The following is a 23,937-nucleotide window of genomic DNA, read 5'->3' as shown; positions in this document are numbered from 1 at the left end:
GAGGGAGGTCTGATTATTTGTTTTGTTAATTTTTGCTAAGGATGACCCAAATGTAGAGGTCAAAACGTTCGAACCATTTTGATGGAAGCTGAGGAATAAATACGTAACTTACTGATACAGACGTACCGACAACAGCGTTGTAACTTTCATTAGCCTTCTTTATTATACATATTAATAAAATACATATATTTTTATTAGATATTTTTTTCTATACCGTAATTAAATAATTAAAAGTGGATACTTTTTGACATAAAATCTTTCTTTTCTTCATATATATATTTTGCTTTACCGTTTTTTTGAATTTAATTATATCTATACACATACTCAAATACTATTGGCTCATATTTCTTGGATTTTGTTTCCATTCTTTTGTTTCCCCGTTCTATATTGCTCTACCTATGTAAAAAAAGTTCTTTTTTTTCTTGTTCTACATTTTCTAATGGTATATAATATTGTACGGGTATTCTAGAATATTCGTAATATCATACGAATATTTATACAATTATGTGCTGTTAGGATTTTGGTTATTTTATTAAAACTGTTATGAAACATTAATTCAAATATTAATACAAAGACTCTGAACACAAAATCAAGCATTTAAAAATAAAAGTTTTTTTTGAATCAAAGTAATGATAACTTTCGATTGTTATATATACATCATGAGAAGCTGTTAAATGAGATTCTAAATTAACATAACGGCTTTATTATGATAATCTTAACGTTAATAATTGCATTGAAAAAAAACAATCTGCTATACAACTGAACGATGCAATTTTAATGTTACGTGACATTATATGATAGTACTTAATCTAATTGCTATTTAGATGACAAAGTAATTTCAATGATATGACGCTATATACTCAATAATTCCCTCTATTCGAACATTTAAATGTTTTAACATTTTAAAAATTTTCTGAACCGATGAATATTGTGAATTTTTGCACTAAAAAGGACTCGAATGCGAGTTGAAACGTTTGCGCTATTTTTGTATCATGCGATTTAGCGTTTAAATTAAACTTTTATATTAATAAACCCCTTTTCTATTAATCAATTTAATTAATCTAAATTAAGGTACATGAATCGAATAAGATTTAGCATTAAATAAGAACCACTTTTAAATTTAGCACTTTATACCTTGACTACTTATATTTTTAAAAGATGTGTCACGAGAAGTAGGTAAAAGGGGGTTGAAGAATTAAAATACGTTTATTTAATGCATTAACAACTTGTGATAAAGTAAGTAGTAAATAAATTTTTAAAAATTCACTGCAAAATTTATTAAGTATACAATATTTTATGATTTATTACAATATTATATAGTTAGAAAGTATACATGTATATATATATATATATATATATATATATATATATATCTCGACTTTGGAACGAATGTACTTACTTTTTTATAAATAACATATTAAATGAAGCTTACTTATACGTTTGTTATGGTCATTGTCATCTGTTTATTATGTGTGTGGCTTACAATAAAATCTAACGATTTTCAATGCTGCTAATATTTGAGAATTTAAAATTGTACTCAAATGTCCAAGAATTTTTAAAAGTTAAAAAATTAATTATAAATAAAATTATAATTAATTGTAACATTTAACAGTACAATAGATTCCAAGGGATTATATTTTTGTGTTTATTCCTCAGCTGACACTCTATATTGAATTCGATATTTTATCACACATAGATATCCGTCATCCGACTATTTTCAATTGTATATCTCTCAGTATCTAATACGAATACATAGAATTTGAACAACTTTTTTTAATTGATATGCCAGAATGTCAAAAAAAAAAGATTAAATAGGTGCAAAAATCGAGAAGTTAAATATATTCAAGATATTCAGAGGAGAAGGAGCGAACGAATGCCAAGCACTTTTGTAAACAGCCTGGGTGTACGACATACAATGTCTGAGGGTTAATAGACATTTTAAAAGTGATTTAGAAAATAATGTTTAGTTTCTTTGTTATTTTTAATTTATTTTTGGTTCGAGCTTTATTAAAAATACAAGCATATAATAAACCTCAATATTGAAATATAACAAATTTTTTTGTTTATTTACAAATGTTTTACGTAAAAGATAATTTTATTTTGGTAGCTGATTGAAATAAACATTTTATTCTTATTTATTGTTAATTTATTTCAATATCTTTATAAATAGATTTGAATAACAAAAATGGGTATGCCGGTAAAAAGTAGATATTAATGCTTAATACTTTTAAGTTTTAAATTTATAAAAATTTACAAGATTTATTATCCTATGTCACAATAATATTGCTATTTAACATGACCCTTAAAACTCTATAACATTTTATTTGAAACATTTTTCGGTAAAATGCATAGGAAACATGATATTTGGGGTGGAACATTAAAACGTCTTCTATATAGCATCTTGTATATAATGCAACATTTTTCTTATAACATAAAAATCAAATATTTTTATCAATAAGTTAAAAAAATATAAATATTGACGCGTATATTAATATAATAAAACATTATAAAACATATAAAAATGTTTATTTATAACTTTAACACTTTTACCTGTCAGTCGTGCTCCGTGAATCTTTTGTATCAACCGTAACTATTGAAATAATTGTCGTTAAAAAATGCTATTACGATGTCATATTCTCTTATTAACGAAGTTTTTTAGGCGAAGTATAGGCGTGCGTAGCACGCGTACTTTATTGGTGTATGCAATGCGCGAAATTTTGTCCGGACACGGACAAGTAACCTCACGAGAAAAAGTAAGTGTTAGAGTCATCTTATGTCTCGATTTTGGACAGGCGTGCTGTCTAAGTGGTTGTGTTTTACATTTTGTGTATCTTTTTCATTTTCTTTATATGCTCTTTGTAATTATTTCAAATCAAATCTTATACATGTGCAATAAAATTATTATTCTTATTATAAAAAAAATTTATATTTTAAAATATAAATATTCCAAGTAGAAAAACCTCGAGTAATCACGTAGATTTATATTGAGAAATCGACTCGGAGAGGGAAGAGAAAGAGTTAAGGTGTATAAAAAAACGAGACACTATTAAGTGGTTTACAATATTTCGTTTACTCAAACAAAGAATGTTTTTTGAAAGAATTTTTACTTGATTCCCATTCAACTCTAACAGTCGAGAGTTGTGCCTCCTGCCAAAGATTTCATCTTTGGTAAGAGCGCAGTAAAGTTGATGCCTAGGTCACTTTATCGCCAGCCATTTTTCGTGATGTTGATTGATTCTTTATACGCTACACTTGTATCGCTACACCGCACATACGAGTACGAGTGGTGTAATTTATGTCAAGATCATTTCACGAGAATATTCCTTGCATGCGTAACGTGAGCATCTTCGGGCAACGAGACGTGACTGCAGAGCATACGCTTGAAGTAACATAGTATGGGCGTGTATGTTATTTGAATGATGAATCGACATTATCGCTCTACGTCAACAATTCTGTAGAATCTTAAGGCAATAGTCATTCTCCGTCTTAGATGTCAATGAGAGACTATAGCAATACAACAACGTGATAAATCATTTCGCGTCGATGTTATAGAACAAAGAAGACTTGAATCAATTACTTTAATGACGAAGATATATTTATATACATAGTTACATACATGTCTGTGGCAATCAATTCCATTTTGAGACATAGAAAACAGAAAATTTCTTTCACATAAAAATCACATTTGTACGTAACACGAGTTTGGTCGTGAAAATATCAGCGAAGAAATTAATTACCTTCTGAAAGGAATTTTCGTATAATTTCCAATTTGATATTATAGAATGAACGTTTCATAATAACGTGTATCTTGATTGGTGCATGTATCTCGTAATAATCAAAGCGCACAAATAAAAAATAAAAACTCAAATATTAATCTAATTTATGCAAAAACGCCATAATTCAAATCTTATTACACATTAACCATGTTAATACGAAGAAGAAATAAAGTCAGCTGCGCAATAAAAGTTACTGATAGTTAGGCTAAGAAAAAAATTACTAGAACAATCAAATTATCTGCACGGGTACGTATAATTTTATCGCTTTAACTGTGTAAGTTCGACTGTTCAGCAATTCCTTTAATTTGTCTGAATTTCTACTACTTTGCATATCCGTGTGTTGGGATTTTTCCTTTAAAACATGCAATTTAAATAATGTACTTATGTAATAATAGCGCACTTTTATTAGCATAATGTTACAAGAATACAGATAAAACATGATAATTATTTAAAAAACAGAATGGAAAAGATGTGCAGTACCTATTAGTTTTTCAAGCAATAGGTACTAGTGATATATTTTGACCGATGGCTTCATTAGAAAAAGGTATACAATATATGCATTAATAAAATATCTCTTTCGTAAAAATTAAAAAGATATAAACATTATGTTAATAAAGTTACCATCAAAATAACGGAAGTTAATAATTCAGGATTTGTAGTGCAGGATTCAAAATAATCATGATAATTCGATGGTTATTCGAGATAATCATTTTACAAGTAGTAAAGTAGTATAATAAATAGCAGAAATGTACATAAATAATTTAAAATTATCTAGATAAAGATAAGTAATGTAAATGTATCTTAAGTGAAAGATTATTTAAATTTTATGTATATAAATAAAGTATAAAATTATATTGATAATTATTATTTAGATAGTTTTTAGATAGATAATATGCTATTGAGCGAAACAATTTAGAATATAAAAACAATATGTTTATATTTTTATTTCTAAATTTTTATTTCTTAAAAATAAAAGTTCTTTACAAACAATTTAATCTAACAAAGAACATTCCTCTTTAGATTAAAATAAGTAAGTAAAAATTAAAATTAAAAATAAAAGAAATATATAACTTATATCATATAATGACTTGTAAAAGTTTTCAAATTTATAGTTTTGGGGCAATTTTCATATTACATTACTGATCCGTATAATTTTGACTGCGTCACGCTACATCTCAATGAGCAGATAATTGTTTTTAAATGTTTTGCTATGTTTATTTTTTATTAGTTATACATTATACAGCTTTATTGTAAAAATAATGATTATTTTATATTATTTATTTCACATTAATTAAACATTTTAGATGATTTAAAGGAAATATGCATTTAATGTCTACTACTTAATATTATCTTGACATTAATTATTTGTTTGACATAATGACTGAAAGAAATATTCACTTTTAACATTTACTTAATATTAAGATTTACTATATGTTAATTTATTTCAAATAACAAATTGGAATAACATTCCTTTAATGTTTATTAAATATTAATTTAATATTTACTCAACATTAATTACTTATTTAAAATAAAAAATGATTTGAAGAACTCTTTTTTAATATTTATTCAATATCAATTTAATGTTTACTTTACATTAAATTTTTATTTAAAATAATAATTTGCAAATAAATTTATTTAAGATTTATTCATTAATTTATTAATTTTTTTTTATTAATTTCATTAATTTATTAATTTAATATGTATTCAAATTTAATTTTTCTGCGATTAACATACAATCCTAATGAGCAAATTATCTTTTTCAAATATTTTTTGAAATATTTATTTCTTTTTAATTATACACATTGTACAATTTTATTAAAATAATATAGTAGTAAAAATAATATTTATTTTATATTAATCATTTTATCGAAATAACAATTAAAAAAAAAACGTTTATTTAATATTGATATTACATTAATTATTAGAAATAACTGTTTAAAATAAAATAATAAAGCTTTTTTTGTATTATAATAATTTAATTATTGCATCATATTGATTTTTTTTCTGGTTGTGTTTTTATTTAAACGAATAACAAAAAAAAATTGATTCCGCATATGTAAAAATCAGTAGAAATTATAACTTTATGTACGTTTATATAAAGAATATGCTTTAATTATGTATGTTTTATTTTTCTAACCTACATTGAACTAATATATCAGCGATGTTTATGCACTTACACAAAGTGTTCATAAATCATTATTCAAGTTATCAGTTCCTGTACGCAGAGGTCAAGCAATGTGATAACGATTCTGGCTTACATGGCTTTATAAAGCGGCACCCTTACGATAAACAAAATGGCAATGTGATATAATTTTAACTTAATGTTAGATTCATAACAGAGAGAAAAAAAATTTCTCGAATATCGTTTTGCTCTAAAGTACATTTTTATTACAATTTTATTTAATGTTAAGATAATATTTTTTTTAATATTAAAATAAACACTTTTTAATTGAAAGAAAGGAATCTGTTCCATTAATTTTAACGTTTTTATAAATCCCTTTCTTTTCATTCGGAAAAATGTTTCTTAAACTGTTAACAAAATATTGCCTTGCAAATATTGCATTGGGATATTGTCAGTATCAAAAAGTTATAATTCACATTACGTATGTTGTAGATTTTTAAATTTGGCAATGAACTTCGAAATGCAACCCAGTCGTTATCATTTTGAAAAATTCTCTTGTTAGGATAAAGGGTAACTTGAAAATTGATGCTTAGCATATATAATATGTTTCGTTTTCATTATTATTCACATTATCTTATGTTAGATAATTTAAAAAAAATATAATACTTTTGTTATCTAAGATAAAGCTGAAGCTAATACACATTATAATAATCTAAATAAAAATAAGATGAAATTATTTCATTATTTAAATGATTATCTAGATAATTTTATATAAACAGTGGCAAATATTGATAAATGGTGATCGTGACATAAAAGTTCGTGTCTGTTCTTTGTGCTACAGAGCTAAATTCAAATCCAGTCACAATTAGAATACATTAAATTTTTAATTCATTATTAAGCATTAAATAACGATTACTATCTTTAGTCATGAAGAACAGACGAGAGAAAGAGAGAGAGAGAGAGAGAGAGAGAGAGAGAGAGAGAGAGAGAGAGAGAGAGAGAGTGTGTGTGTGTGTGTGTGTAACTATAAAAGTAACTAAAAAGAGTACAGTAATTATAAAAGCCATAAATTGCTGAATTTGCTACTTCAACCGTTTAATAATAACTTAAAGTTTAATAATAACATAAGAGTCAAAGTATCGATAAATTTCATTATGTCAGTTGTTCAATTATACATGTATCTATAATATAACCGATGAGATATTAATATAAATTTTTTAGTCTGATGTAATTGACTGAGTCTTCAGTTGAAGAAAAGTAGCTGTTGCCTCGAGCTATATGAATAACATATAATAAATTCCTTTTATACTAGTCATTTTTTACGAAGAAGGAAAAGATATTTTAAAACCGCAAGTTTTTTCTTTTTCATAACTTTACACGTGTTTCCGCCGTATTTGACGTAATTGAGACTTCGGCAATCGAAGTTACTAATGAAAACAAGTTACGTAGCTGTTGTAATCAAAGACACATGAATTTAAACAATTATCACGAAAAATGAGTGATTAATGACGTATATTATAATCATATTGAGAATTATGCACATTATTCGGTTGGTCTATACGCAAAGGAAAATTGATCTGCAATTATAATTTGTTTGCAATTATAATTACTTTGACTCCAATATTTTTTTCTTCTTCCAAATAGAATGACGGAAGAACATTTATAATGTCCAGACGAATAAAACACGTTGACAACAATTCATTGCGACAGATAAAATACAAGATGTCTCGAATTTATCATACGAACTTTAACAATAGAGAAAGGACGGCTGTCGCGGAATGTATCTGGAGTGATGGAATATCATAATATGTCGTATAATTCGCGTTGAATTCTAAGAGCAATCATTAAAATTTCTTTGTTATAGTCTATTTGTGAGATGATTACTGGTCATTAGTTGTTCTTTGTGTTTTTATATAAGCTGAATTCAGTTTTAGAAGTAGCAGAAATTTTTATAGATTTATACTTTTGTAATATTAAGAAGCATATTACATATTTAAGATTCCTGACACCTCAGTCAAGATGCCTGCGTTGATGGCGGCATAGTATCGCGGAAAAGATTAGAACTAATAAGCGAGAAACGTGACTTAGTGACGATGAAATTTTGTTTTGCATGTCATTTCGTTTATTGTGCGTTTCATTATGAAAATGTGACTTGTCTCGTACTTATCAAATTTGTAAAAATGGGCCGTAACCAAAGTTTCTTTGAATTTTACATAAAAGTATATTTTTCACTTCTTTCAACAGATGTCCGTGTGTTTTCCTGTCTACATGGCTTCACTTAACGTGCTTTTTACGACTATTTACTAACTGTTGGGCAGAAGAGGATAGTCAAGGCCCATTTTTACAAGTGTTTTAAAGCGATCTATTATTCTCTTTTATCCAAATTCTCTTTATTTACAATGCCCCGGATAAAACTTTTATATGTTATTATTCACTTATGACGTCACGACCTCAATATCGCCGCAGCGAGAAGTCAGAAGTCTTGATTTTTTTACTTTAGTCTCACTTGAAGGTCTTGATTTTAAATAATATTATTAAATTTAATGTGTGCCGTAATATGCGTGTATGAATTCGTGTATTCATCATATCACATGTGTACGTGTGGAATATAGTCATCTGCTTGTGCATCTCTCTTGCAAATTTATAATTTTATTATAAATGTTGTATAATGTTTATTAAAAGCAAACAAATTATTTCAAAAAGTTCCAAGTTTTATTTAAAAAATTTTTTAAATTAAAAAATTATTTAAACAAAAATTTTTAAATAAAATACATTTCATTAATTGTTCGTAAAATCTTGTTTTGCGGCATTGGGATTTTTTATAATTAAAAGTGCATTTTTGACATTAGTTGTTAATATTCTCTTTGCTTACCCACAAATACATCCTTTTTTCTCTTTTCAGTAAATTGCAAACTACGTTTGTTCTATTGTATATATCTGATAAACTTCTACGTAGGGCAATTGGTAGAATTGTAATAAACTGGCGTTGGATAGAATTTTGTCGTGTTAATATTTATTGAGTTATTGTAAAAAAAAAAGAAAATTGTATTCCACAACACCCTTCTTTCCTCTATGTTTAATGGACTAAAATAAGAAAAAAATATTGTGTAAATGTGGGTCTCAAAATACTTTATTAAAAAATGATAGCAAAAAATATGAAATCTACAAGAAATAATTTTTACTTACATGCTTGCATTTTAAAACAAATATCTGTCCATGTTAATACATGTTTGGTTTGTAACATTTTATTACTATAGAAATTTCAAATCGCTTTTGCTTAATCTTTGCTGTTGTATAGATAATTTTTTGCATTAATTTATTTTTTGATGTGATTTGTATTCGATAAACTTGGTTTTTTCTCCATAAAAAAGAAGTCTAATGGCATTTATATCGATGGTATTCTTGTACTGATATGGATAGATTATATTTTGAGACGCAAACTTAAATTATTTCTTCCAGATTTAATATTTGTGTTATAATTTTTTTAAAAAGCATTTTAGTATCTACATATATTCATATAATTTATTTTTCATGTTTCAGTTTATGGAACATATTATTGAAGTTTTGTACGGAAAATTCAAGAATATCCTATATAACACTCTCTGAGAAATGTCATGTGCCTAACTATAACTTCCTTATAAAGTTGCATGCAGTGACAATGATTAACAGACATTTGTTTTCCGTATTATATGACGTATGCACAAATGGACTTGATCGATTATTATTTCCTTCCATCGCATCGCGATGCGTACCATTGTTCGTGTCATATGTGATAGATTGGAAATATTCAGCGGAAATTATGTCGAACGTATCGTGGAAAAAAATATGAGCAAAGAGAACGAGAAAAGTTTCGGGGAAGAATATTTCTAAAACGCGATGCGCGAGGCTGAAAGGAGCGTGTACGTTTTACATAATCTCAGTGTGCATCGCTTTACTTACGGGTTAAATTGACGATGCATGAGTCGGCAGTCCTAGGTCAAGAAACCTTCTTGTGATTCTGCAAAAGATGACGATTGAAGCGTGACTCACGTTTTCGCACGGTCTGTTAGATGCATTGAAACGATAGGAACATGTGCAGTTGCTCCTTTTCTCTTCAAAAAGTATGGTGGGAGAATGACAGATGGATTCTACTGTAATGTCATTTAAATGTGACAGCGATAACGGTACAAAATACGCGTTTGTAAAAATTACACATAGTTTATATAATTCATGGCCAGGAGTTAAATAATGTAAACACGTTTGGATGCTCGTTAGTTTCTCGGAGAAGCGCGACTTTTTGCGCTGAGCAAACTCGCGCATAATACATAAAGCTGAAGTTAATGAACGTTTAACAATATATCGTTATTTTAACTATTTAATCAAGCGAGTTAAGTGACATAAGTGAGGCAAATTATATAAATATCGACAGTATTGGAGTACATTCATCTAAAGAAATTAAGGCAAAACATTTCTATTGCTTCGCTTTTTTTAATTTATATAATACATATTACTCGTATCATTATTTCATCATTGCGTAGACTTGTTTATGACTATAACTGTAATTTTATGCATACCATAAGATGTAAGATTGTTCGTGAAGAAATAATGATTTCTCGTAAATCTTACGAGCAAGAAGCTATTTGTAATTCTGAAATTCTACAAGTATCTTCAATGTTATTATTATACTTAGAGATTTCTAAATAAATACATAAAATTGTTTTAAAGGAATATTTCTTATTTTAGAATGTATTATATACAAGTATATTACAATTGTTTTCTATTAATTCTCTTATCCATTAACTTAGTTGCAATAATTATCACATAATTCACTTAACTATATATTATAACTTTATTTACAAAACTTGTATAGTTGTTCCCTTATTGTTGCTATCATTATAATGTTTTCTTTAAGCGTATGTAAGGTAAATTATAAAAACGTAGTTTTTGAAGCAATCGTAACAATTTTACACTTTATTCATTTATTTATTTAGAATTGTTTCAATAATCGTATTTCATGTCATACGAATTGAAACACAAGTATATGGAATTTGTGCGTGTGCATGAGGTAAGAAAGGTGATAAGAGGATGACATTTGAAAAATATATGCAAATGCCGTGTTCTTGCTGTGTAACCGAGTTGTTTCAATAATGAGCAAAACCATGAATTTGCTCACGCAATTAAATGGCAATGTAGTTCTGTCAAGCAATTATTACGAATAATATTTCTTGCATTAGATGCCTATTAAATATCTCAGCGCAGTCAATCATGTTTCACATTAATGCTATACAATTCATAATTAGCCGGAATGAATTACTCAGAGGTTGTTCTTGTTTCTGTCAAAGAATTCTGATAACAAGCTTATTGATAACAATGCGATTCAATTCGTAATTAGCACGACTGTATTACTCAGAGGTTGTTCTTGTTTCTGACAAAGAATTATGATAACAATGAAGTAAAATTGAATTATGTTTTTGTGACCGAATGTGATATGAATGGTATCACGAATGAGCTCAAGGAGATGCGCAAAGGTCCTTCTTTTTGCTTATCTCATATGTCTTATATAAAGTCTTAATGATGAGTTTCATCATCAACACTCTTATTTATAGTTTTAAAAAAATCGATTTTATTTTTTGCAGAAAAGCAATTTTTCAGAAAAAAACCAGAAAAATTCCGTTTTTTTTCTGAAAAATTGCTGCTTTTGCTATCCAAATGACATGCAACCTAATTTTACAGTATATAATAACATCTTAAAATAGGATTCGTATAAGTGCTGGAATTAATATTGAGCTAATTTTTATGTTTATATTTGGAATATTACATTACTTGAGGTTTAGTAATTATTAATTATTAAACAAACTGTTGTAAGGACAAATGTAATACTAACAACTAATTCAATTAATATTTATTTATGTTAATTATTATTTATGTTAATATTATTTATATTAACATAAATTAATATTTATGTTAATTATTTTGTGAAGAATTTTGAATATTAGCAATTATCAATAAGCATAAGTTTTATTTTATTTAAAAAATACAATTCTGTTTTTATTTATTTTTGTGGTTTGCTCTTTGCTTCCCTCGTACTTATATATCATAAATAGAAAGAAAAAAACCTTAAGAACAAACACTTGAAAAAAAAAAAAATTACATTAGTCTAATTTTATACAGACTATTTTTTAATTATTTCTCATTAACACAGATTTTTAACTCTAGTTCACCATATTCTGATCCGGCGAACTCCTGAAGTGTAATTTCGTTTCATAGTTTACTTTTCCCTGTATATTGTTATAAATTTAATTATTTTAAATCATTCTCTTGATTTGCTATTATCAGATGAGAATGGTATATAGATTATATATTTTTTAATTTTTACAATACAAGCTTTAAAATGTTAATTAAAATGGAACTGACAAGACGAAAAATCGAGCTGTCTCACGGATCGGAGTACGGCAAACTTTTGACTCAAAAATAAGTGTGGCAAGTTAGAGTTAAGAAATTATACCGTAAAACGGGTAACTTTAATATTGATAAGATACCATCATATTACAACATTTTTTGAATTTTTCCAATAAATTTTTCTACCCTTTCTAAGAAAAAAATAAAAAAAATCTGCAGAAAAATTTGAAAAAAAACAAACTTTGCCGAGCCTTTCAAACTATACGCTTATTTAATAAATTCTACAAGTAATTATCTTTTACAGTCGCATCTTTACAGTCGTCGTTTCCAAAAGTTTCGTTCCCTTTAAGATAGTTATTTTTATTTTTCTTCTGGTAACGTAATTTACATCATCTTTGAACATTTCTGATACTTTAATCGCAAAAAAATCATTATCATCCGGCGGGCGTGAAATACCTCTTAATTTTTTATTGAATTTACAGGATCAAAAATGATTCTAAAAGGTCTTAGCGGTCAATTCAAATCAGGCGATCTGACAGCAATTCTGGGTCCTTCTGGTGCTGGAAAATCGACGCTACTCAACATCTTGGCAGGATACAGGTTCAATATTAAAATTCTTAATAGCAAATCTTTTAATCGCCTAGCAAGTTAAATTGTCAAGTCTTATTATCTACCTTGCATTGCTCGCATCTTAATCGTTGAGGTTCAATTAAATATCGAGAAGAAACATATTTTTAGCTTTGTATAGTTATATAGTTATTATAATAGTTACCGCGATAGTATGAGGTAATCTTTTGGAAAAAACTAGCATAAACAAAGAAAAATTTCTAAGAATAACGTATAATTGCTTCTCTGTATTTAAACAGTTACGATTATATGATGGAAATGTTATATCATTTCCATTTCGTATATTTCCATTCCGCGATTTACCTCCAATTTGTTGATCAGTATTAGTTAACTACATCAGTATTCTGTCCGCTACATCTATGATGTGAAATTTATAACAACGATCGCTGACTTCGGAATTTACCTGTGTCACATCGGTTGAATAATCAATGATGTTAAAATGAACGTAATGTATTACATCAGACTGAATTCTAATCGCGAAAATAGAAAACGAAAGTAAAGAGCTTTTTGGTGCGCCATAAAATCGTGATGGTTTTTTTATACAGAAATAAAGCGAAAGAAATTTCCATTACAGATGTACGGAGACGGGTGGTTCGATAAGTATCAATGGACAAATACGGGACATGGATGAGTTCAAAAAGATGTCGTGTTACATCATGCAAGAAGATCTTATACAACCGCACCTTACGGTTTTAGAAGCGATGAGTTTCGCTGCTGATTTAAAACTCGGTAGAAGAAAATCGACATCCGAAAAACGCGCTGCTGTAAGTAGAGATCTCGATCTTTTACTGTAACGCATATTGGAAGGTAAAGAATAAAAGAGATAAAAAGTTTTAAGTTATAAAGAATTAAAGAAAATTAATCTTTTTGTGTCTGACTTTTCTTCGAGAATAATTAATATCCAATGTCTAGATTTTTAGGGTTGTTGATTATAAATCTGTAATCAAAATTTCAAAATTCAAAATAGCGGATTAAAATATTAGTTAAATTCAATAAAATTTAGTATTTTTATCCGCCACATTAAATTTTGAAAGTTTGACTAGATTCATAATCAGAAATTTCACAAATTTTTGAAGTATAAATTGATATTTAAATTTAACAAAGTTTTACATTTTGGACACCATATTGGACTTAAAAATAAATAGCGATTTTTTAAATAAATTGCTCTTACATTGACCTGCAAAATAACCCCAGAAAGAGCTTGCAATCTTAATTTTTGTGAAAAATATATGCATTTTTTACTTTTATTCTATTTTATGAATTTTTTATAAAGTGTACAGATCAAAGGAAAAATTTCCAAAGGATTTTTTTGTAAAGAGTTTTATTTTTTATTTTAAAAATGAGTTCAGCAAGAAGTAGCTATCGTCATTTTTATAGAAGATATGAGTTTTTAAAGGTACGGTACATAGGTGTATGTGCCATCACAAAAGAGTTGTAGCGCAATATGTCAAATAATTGGATTTTATTATAAAATAGAATATCAAAGTAGAAAGTGAGAAAAAGATTTTCAGCACATAAAAATGTGCGACTTTTTTTTTTAAATTGTAGTAAAATTTCATTAAAATTAAAAAAATACAACACATATTCATAAAATAAATGTCAATGAATTTTTCTAAATAAACTCTTCAATTTTTTATAAGATCTGCTGGTTAAATATTTATAAATTATTAATCGCTAAAATCAATATAAAATTGTTTAAATTAAATAATATTAGCAGTTTTTCATGTAAATTGAATTGTATTACATCTCTCGATTTCTGTTATTTTGTGATTAACAATTTTCTTGCGATGCTTCTACATGATTTTATATTGATAATAAATTTTAATTTTTCAATAATTTGTTTAATAAACTTATTATTAAGTATTATTATAGAACAATATTATAATTAATCATACCGTTGAACATAATATTTTCTACAATTTGTAAAAAATTTGAATAGAATTGTGACTCAAAAAGAAAGAAGACAAAAGATTTGCATAAATAAGTATCAATGAATGATTTATTGCAATATTTAATTACTCATGAACGTTCTAAGTCTTTTTTTGCTTGTGCCTACGAGCAAAAGTGAGTAACATCTGACGATTCAGTTCATATTTTCAGTATGTTATATGTGATCGAGTGACCAGAATAAAAGAAACATCTTTTTTGATGCGCGAATATAACACAAAATAAATTACAGAGATATGCAGAATGTCAACAATTAATTTCAGATTGATGAAATCCTAAGTACGCTTAGATTAAGCGCAACTCGAGATACTATCACAAATAGACTCTCCGGTGGTGAAAGAAAGAGGTTGACAATTGCACTCGAGCTGGTAAATAATCCACCTGTTATTTTCCTTGACGAACCGACTACGTAAGTATTAATTATCTTAATTTTTTTATTATATATATTGTATATATATGGTATATATATATATATATAATATATATATATATATATATATATATATATATATATATATATACACATACTTTAGTTATTTTTAATTTATAAAAAAAATTATATAAATCACATCACGCGTAGTAATATATGTATATGTATGTATATGTATATGTATTTGTACGAGGTGTGTTCAAAAAGTATCGCGAATTTTGTGTTTTTTCAAAAATTATTTATTTATTCATGAATATCTATTTTGTCCCCTTCAAAGTAATCCCCATGAGATATTATACACTTGTGCCAACGGTTTTTCCAATCTTCGAAGCACTTCAAAAAATCATTTTTTTTTATCTTGTTCAGCTCCTCCTTCGATGCCGTCTTTATCTCGTCAAGCGTAGCGTAACGTCGTCCTTTCATGGGCCTCTTCAGTTTAGGGAACAAGAAAAAGTCACAGGGGGCCAGATCTGGGGAATACGGTGGCTGCGGCATCATTAGTGTGTTGTTTTTGGCCAAAAAGTCGCGCACAAGCAACGATGTGTGAGCAGGGGCGTTATCGTGGTGCAAAAGCCAATTTTTGTTCTTCCACAAATCCGGGCGTTTCTGGCGGATTGCTTCGCGCAAATTGCGCATAACTTGCAGGTAATATTCCTTATTGACCGTTCTACCCTGTGGCAAGAACTCATGATGCACCACGCCCCTGCAATTGAAGAAAACTGTCAGCAAAACTTTCACATTCGACCGAACTTGGCGCGCTTTTTTCGGTCTTGGTTCGTGCGGCAGCTTCCATTGAGATGATTGAGCTTTGGTTTCCACGTCATAACCATAAACTCACGATTCGTCACCAGTTATGACCCTCTGGAGCAAATTTGGGTCGTCGCGGACAGAGTCCAACATCTCATTAGCAATGTTCATGCGATGCTGTTTTTGGTCGCAATTGAGCAATTTTGGTACGAATTTCGCGGCGACCCGTCTCATGCCCAAATCATTGATAAAAATCGAATGGCACGAGCCAATCGATATGTTTAGGTCCTCAGCAACTTCTCTAACGGTGATTCGACGATTGGCCAATACCATTTTCTCCACTTCATTAATTTTTTCGTCTGTTGTTGAAGTGCTCGGGCGTCCGGCACGCTCTTCGTCGTTCACATCTTCTCGGCCTTCTGAGAACATTTTGTACCACCGATAAACGTTGCTTCGGTCCAAGGTAGCTTCTCCGTATGCCACAGTCAACATTCGGAATGCATCCGCGCACTTAATTTCGTTTTTCACACAAAATTTGATACAGGTTCTTTGATCCATTTTTTTGAATAGGTAAAAATCGAAGACGATCCAAAACACGTGCAAGCAAAGCAGCTGTCAACAATTAAGTGAACATTCAAAATGGCCGAGCTTGTCGGCATAAGTGAGAGACATGAGTACCAACATAACGCCACAAAAAGATCGAAATTCGAATATACGTAACCCGCGAAAATTCAAAATTCGCGATACTTTTTGAACACACCTCGTATATGTATATATGTATATATGTATATATGTGTATGATATATATATATATATATATATATATATATATATATATATATATATATATATATATATTATCGTACGGCTGAGAAAGGTCAAGTTAAACCAAAACGTTCCGTAATTGCTAAAATGCATGATTATAATAAATTATTTAAATAACAACCGTTATAGCTCGTTCATGGCCTTCAATTATTCACTGATTTGATAACACAAGCGTGAAACCATTTGTTGTATATATTTTCATTATGTAATAGAAGATTTAAATATAGGTTTGCTGAGATAGCAAATATTCCGCCCAAGACGATAAAGTCATATAGTATTCATAGTTTAAGATTATTGATACACATACACTGCATAATTTATTCTGATAGATTCCATTAAATATATAATTACATACATACATATATATATATATATATATATATATATATATTTATTTATTTATTTATGGGATGTTTTATTTTTATTGCTCTTCAAATTTTTTGAAACAAATGCATTTTTAAACAAAATGTTTTAAGCAAAAGTGACATGATCTAAGGTAAGACATATAATGATAAAATCATTCCGTTTCCGTTGCCTCCTGGCGGTTGACAAGGGAATTTCGCTAAGTGAGAAATCCATATTTTAATGAGACTTGGCATAAATATAGAAGAGGTAAATAGTACAGAAATACATAAATTTTTAGTTGCGACTAGAAAACAATTCGAAGAGGTGTAACTATCTCTTAAAGGTAAAGAGATTGTCTCCTTTCTTTTCGTATTTATGTGGTACATTGGGTAAATTATTCGAAAAATGTTCAAACAAAAATTTTACAGTATAAATATCTTTACTTTTTAACTCTATTTATTTTTCTAAAATAATTTTGTTATATATTAAACTTTTATATATTTAGGATTTATAAAATTATAATAAAGTTAACGTATTTTTATTCGAAATGTACCACTAAACTTTTATAATAATTAATTAATTACTAATAAAATATGTGGTTATTTACAATTATCCGCATTGTTTTATCTCAATGGTTGAAAAAATTCAATAGTATCTACGAGTTGTGATTCTATCTTTTTTATTTATGATTTATTGTGACGTGTTTTTATAGTTCTTAAATAGCGTTATAATGTTATATTTATTGTATTATTAGCTATGATATATTTATTAGAAAATAAATATTGATATAAAATAATGTAATTAAAGATTTATAATAAATTTTTAACAATTATTTAATTAAAAATTAAATAAATACAGCCATTTTTATATATGTATAATAAAATCTTTTACTAGTCATCATCGTATATAATGTAAATAAATTTAATTATACGTTAATGAGAATGTAAATAAAAAAATTTTAATGTACTTACAACATTAAAAATAAAGATTATTAATAGATACGTATTTTGATTGAATCAAGCGTAATCAGTGTATGAGCATTTCTAATTTTCTAAAAAGCAGATATTTAAAATTATTTATATACTAATCTATTAATAGCCTTCCACGTATTACATATTAATCAACATATATGACGCACATTACGGTATCAATATAAAATACGTGATATCAGAATGTATTGAAAGTAATGTAACTATTTTTACTGCGTGTTTCTCACATAGAGAAGCAAGATACAAACATACGTAAAGTGCATTAATATTAGTTACGTTCATATATACATAAAATGTAGGATATTTCTCTGCTTCATTTTTATTGCAATATTTTTAATACAAATTAATTATGAACGCGTAAAATAAAGCTACCTTAACTTTATTCTATTATACTAGATATACAGGGTGTCCGTCCATAAATGTCCGAGCAAATATCTCGTAACTGGTTGAAGTTAAAAGAAAGTTTAATAAGGAAAATTTACATGGTTTTTAGTCGGCTACAAAATGCACGTAAAGAAATTTTTTTTACTCGTCACCTTTTTGAGTTATGAAGGTCAATGTAGGTTTTTTAAATGGGTACCTATAATTTTTTTGCATATTTACATAGTAGAGGTAATTTTCAATCAAAATTATATTAGGAAAAAAATTGCTACGACGCATCGTTTACGAGATAATCGGCATGCAAAGTATTAAAGTAATAATTTGGATCGAGTATTGTTGAACAAATTTGGAATATCAAATAGGTTGAGAAAGTAAACATTGTTTTTTCATGAAATATTTATTAACAAATTAATTAAGAAATGGTTCGAAATTGTTACCATCATGATCGATACAGCATTCAACGCGTTTTATAATGTTTCTTATTGTTAACTGCAGCATTTCTGTTGTAATACTTTCAACAGCTCTAGTGATTTTATGTCGTAAATCTTCTTCATTTTCAGGAATAGTTGCATAAACAATATCCTTAATATACCCCCCAAAGGAAAAAATCGCAAGTTGTCAAGTCCGGAGATCTCGGTGGCCATCGTACAGGACTATTAGTACCCATCCAACAATTAGGAAATCTATTATTTAAAAAGTTAATTACAGCACGTGTATTGTGTGCTGGAGCACCATCTTGTTGAAAAATAATATTTCGAAAAACTGATAATGGAAGATCGCGTAAATAATCTGAGAAAATTGTTTGCAAGAATTCCAAGTATTTGTCACCATTAAGATGACCATGGAAAAAGAAAGGTCCAATAATTTTTGTTCCGATGATTCCGCACCATACGTTCACCGAAAATCTGCGTTGGAAACCTTTATCTCTTTTCGCATGTAGATTCACATCGGACCAAGTATGCACGTTATGTCGATTTTCCATACCACAATTGGAAAAACAAGATTCATCAGACCATAATATTTTATTAAGAAAACCAAAGTCAGTGCGATAATTAACTCGAAGCCAGTGGCAGAACATTAATCGGCGATCTGCATCTCCTTCATGTAAAGCTTGTACTAAATTATCACGAAACGGTTTGAATTTGAATTTTTTTAGTACAGCGTGTACGTAACTTTTCGATAATTCTAAATTACGTGCTACTGTTCTTATGGATGTACGTCTGTTTTCAATAAAACTTAATAGCACACTTGTCTCTTTTTCTTCATCTGTTTGGATTGTACGTCGTTGTCTTGTTAGCGATCCTGTTTGACGCAATTGATCTTCAATTCGTCGAAATGTACGATTATTTGGTATTCTTCGTTCTGGATATTTTTGTTGATAAAATAATCGTGCTTCATTTTCATTACGCATACTTAAATACCAGATCTCGAGCATATCACACTTTTGCGTAATTGTAAACATTGTTCTCACGCGCTCGTATGGAGACGATTGACTAACAGACTCATACTACCCTGTAATTCATATTACGTGCTATACAAATACTTTATTTACAAATCAAACAGTCGTGTATTTTGAAAAGTTGAAGGTCAGCGATCCTGTTCGATATAACAGACTTCATACGAGCGCGTGAGAACAATGTTTACAATTACGGAAAAGTGTGATATGCTCGAGATGTGGTATTACAACAGAAGTTGGGGGTATATTAAGGATATTGTTTATGCAACTATTCCTGAAAATGAAGAAGATTTACGACATAAAATCACTAGAGCTGTTGAAAGTATTACAACAGAAATGCTGCAGTTAACAATAAGAAACATTATAAAACGCGTTGAATGCTGTATCGATCATGATGGTAACAATTTCGAACCATTTCTTAATTAATTTGTTAATAAATATTTCATGAAAAAACAATGTTTACTTTCTCAACCTATTTGATATTCCAAATTTGTTCAACAATACTCGATCCAAATTATTACTTTAATACTTTGCATGCCGATTATCTCGTAAACGATGCGTCGTAGCAATTTTTTTCCTAATATAATTTTGATTGAAAATTACCTCTACTATGTAAATATGCAAAAAAAATTATAGGTACCCATTTAAAAAACCTACATTGACCTTCATAACTCAAAAAGGTGACGAGTAAAAAAAATTTCTTTACGTGCATTTTGTAGCCGACTAAAAATCATGTAAATTTTCCTTATTAAACTTTCTTCTAACTTCAACCAGTTACGAGATATTTGCTCGGACATTTATGGACGGACACCCTGTATAAAAATTCAATTTTTGAAAAAATTTTTTTGAAAAAATAAATAAAGCAGTTAAATAGAAATATTTGTACTGTGAAGTTTTGGTGTAAAACATTTTGTTTAGTTTACGAGATATATTGAAAAAAGTCAAAAATCTCTTACTTTTGAAGGCTGGAAGAGCTGAAAATTTATGTATTTACATTATTTTTCTCTTCTACATTTATATCAAGTTTTATTAAAATTTGAATTTCTCACTTTGCGAGATTCTTTTGTGAGTTGCCGATTGTACGTGCAACGCTATCTGAGAAGTTCCCAGCTTTAATCTTACATAACATGACTGAAAAATAAGATATCAAAATAAAAAAAGTGTATTTTATAAAGTATACACAATACATTTATGATATCTAATCACAATTTCCAAATAATGTTAATCCTTTTTTTTACAATAAAGCTCAAATATCATAAAAAAACCTTTTGTGAAACGTCAAATCTCAAATATTTTGGAAACCTGACGTGCTAGTAAAATTTGGTTTGCGTTATCGTTTTCAGCACCCAAAAATTTATAAGAAATATTTTGTCTGGTTTAAAATAATTTTTGCTTTAAATTAGAGAATTGTATCCTCAAGGGAAATCAAAATTAGTTACTACTACTAATACTACTACTACTACTATTAATAATAATAATAATGCTAGAGTATTCTGTCGTATGACTTTGTTTTGGATTATAAATACATTTCAAAGAAGAATAAAAGTTTTAAAAGACAGACCGTTCATTCATTGTGAAATAAAAGCTGAAGAATGCAATGTATTAAGATAAATGTTTCATTTTTCTTCTGTTTATCTTTCTAACGATAAGATTTAAAAGTAGTTCGTGCGTCAACAGAAATACTATTAATAGATTTAAAAATAGCTTGTGTATCAAAAATCGAAGAGCTATTTTACAAATACTATTAGAGAAGATCGAGACAAATCGGATCATAATAATTTTTGAAACACCATTAATTTTTTATTTCATTTAATACGACGTTTTATCATGTTAATTACTTCTGTGCTTTCTCTGCAGCAAAAACAATTCTGTAAACATCCTAGTAAACATTTTAACATGTAATGTATATACATTGCATATACTTCAATGGATATTGCATATCCTATGCATATACACAAACGATGTACATTGGATATCGTAGGTATATGCAAATGCGTACATCCATGCAATACATGTGTATATTTGTCGAATATTTTATGTTTACATATACATTCCATGTACATTCAAAATGTACATTCTATGTATATCTAGTGTGCATTTTATGTATATTCAGTGTACATTTAATGTATATTCTATGTATATTCAATTATTAAATATTGAAAAAAAACTTTCTTTTTTTTAACATATCTTATTATTCTTATAGCTTAACTTGTGTTCACTCTGTTTCTCCTATAACATTCTATTTTACTAATTACAATTACGCATTATTTTATAAATTTTTGAAAACGCATCGGCTCCGACGGAATTCGAATCTAAGATCTTTGGAACAATAACCTTGTACCCTAACACTGATTGTGAGCTAAACGTACACTTGTGAGATTGTTAATAAAAAGTTATATTTAAAGTAAAGCTGATTTGAACAGGAAGAAACTGGCGTGTTAAGTACCGCGCGAATACTTTCACTAGCTCTTTGATTATTTAGCTTTAGATATTTTTAAAATAATCTATATAAGCTATATAAATAATTAAACCTGTTTCTGCCCATAGCTAGACTAGTAAAGATAGTAAAAAAATAATAATTGAAAATAGTGGAGTATGAAAAGAAATTGACGTAAAAAGCGTGTTGCAAAAATTAATTTTGCAACTAATTATTATAAACAAATTATTAAAAATGGACTTTAGAAGAAATCTGATTGCACCAATTCATTCTACGGGAAAAATTACTAAAGAAACATATGACGCTTTCTTAATTGTTAAAGCTGTTATAAACAAATTAGTTGCAAAATTGTTTTTTGTCGTGCTTTTTATGTCAATAATGTTTCTTTACATTCCGATCCTATTTTCAATTGTTATTTTTTAGCTATTTTTGCTGGTCTGGTCATGGACTTTAATGCGAGTTAAAATAAAAATAAATAGCAATCCAATCTTAAATTAAAATATTATTAAAATATTATTAAAAATTTGCATATATTTAAAATTTGTTTTCTTGCATTGCTCTTTTTTCGATCATCATGGTTGCGTTCAGGGAAAAACAAAGCAGATTCTTTAATTATTACGATTGGCTTCTACGTTTAGATTCAACAAGGATCTGTATATAAAGAGATCCAATTTTATTAATACATGACATATATATTATGTATATTCCAACTATCATCTTGAATAAATATACATACCATATATATCCATATGATATTCTATGAATATTCATAAATATATATACATTTCTAAATATTCTATGTATGTACATGACAAATACAGGATATTTTTTTCACATTACAAACATTACATGTGTGTGTGTGTGTGTGTGTGTGTGTGTGTGTGTGTGTGTGTGTGTGTGTGTGTGTGTGTGCGCGTGCGTGCGTGCGTGCGTGCGTGCGTGCGTGCGTGCGTGCGTGCGTGCGTGTACAGAGTGTTCATTAATGGTTGTACTCACTTTTTACCATGGGAGCAATATTTACCAACGGATATGTATTTCTAGCATATTATTCTATTAGAAATAACAAATGCGTGCTCCAATGGTAAAACGTGGGGACAACCATTAATGAACACCTTGTATATATACATACATAGAATATCCAATGTTTACTGGGATGTTAATTCAGGCTGGTGTTCACACACATAGTTGATTCTTACATTTAAAACTGTCTTAAGTACGATATTAAAATATCATCAACCAATGAGAGAGAGCCGTATTAGCATCTTATGACATTATTTAAAACAGTCTTAAAGTAAGAATTGACTATGAATACCAGCTTCAGGGTGTCAAGCCTACAAGCATATGAAATGTATAACAGAGCGTAAGCACAACATAAAATCACTGGATTAATGAGCATCCAGCATAAAGTCACTATATTGACTTACATGAGATTCTCCTTGGCTCAGCGTCCTAAAGCTATGCTTACACTATGCTGTGT

General features: G+C 28.2%; 2 protein-coding genes across 4 annotated transcripts in view; both read left to right on the top strand.

Moving 5' to 3' along the window:
* Nucleotides 1-23,937, top strand: part of LOC105207298 — a 232,416-nt gene that overhangs the window by 29,271 nt on the left and 179,208 nt on the right. The gene's annotated exons all lie outside the window — the stretch shown is intronic.
* Nucleotides 1-23,937, top strand: part of LOC105196913 (ATP-binding cassette sub-family G member 1) — a 45,331-nt gene that overhangs the window by 11,884 nt on the left and 9,510 nt on the right. The window contains exons 3-5 of the mRNA XM_039449505.1: nt 12,759-12,876; nt 13,478-13,667; nt 15,114-15,259. Of these exons, the coding sequence (XP_039305439.1) occupies nt 12,759-12,876; nt 13,478-13,667; nt 15,114-15,259 (454 nt within the window). The remainder of the gene's footprint in view (nt 1-12,758; nt 12,877-13,477; nt 13,668-15,113; nt 15,260-23,937) is intronic.

The sequence above is a fragment of the Solenopsis invicta genome, chromosome 5 (assembly GCF_016802725.1).
Source record: "Solenopsis invicta isolate M01_SB chromosome 5, UNIL_Sinv_3.0, whole genome shotgun sequence".
Classification (NCBI taxonomy): domain Eukaryota; kingdom Metazoa; phylum Arthropoda; class Insecta; order Hymenoptera; family Formicidae; genus Solenopsis; species Solenopsis invicta.
This window is presented reverse-complemented; position numbering and strand designations above follow the sequence as displayed.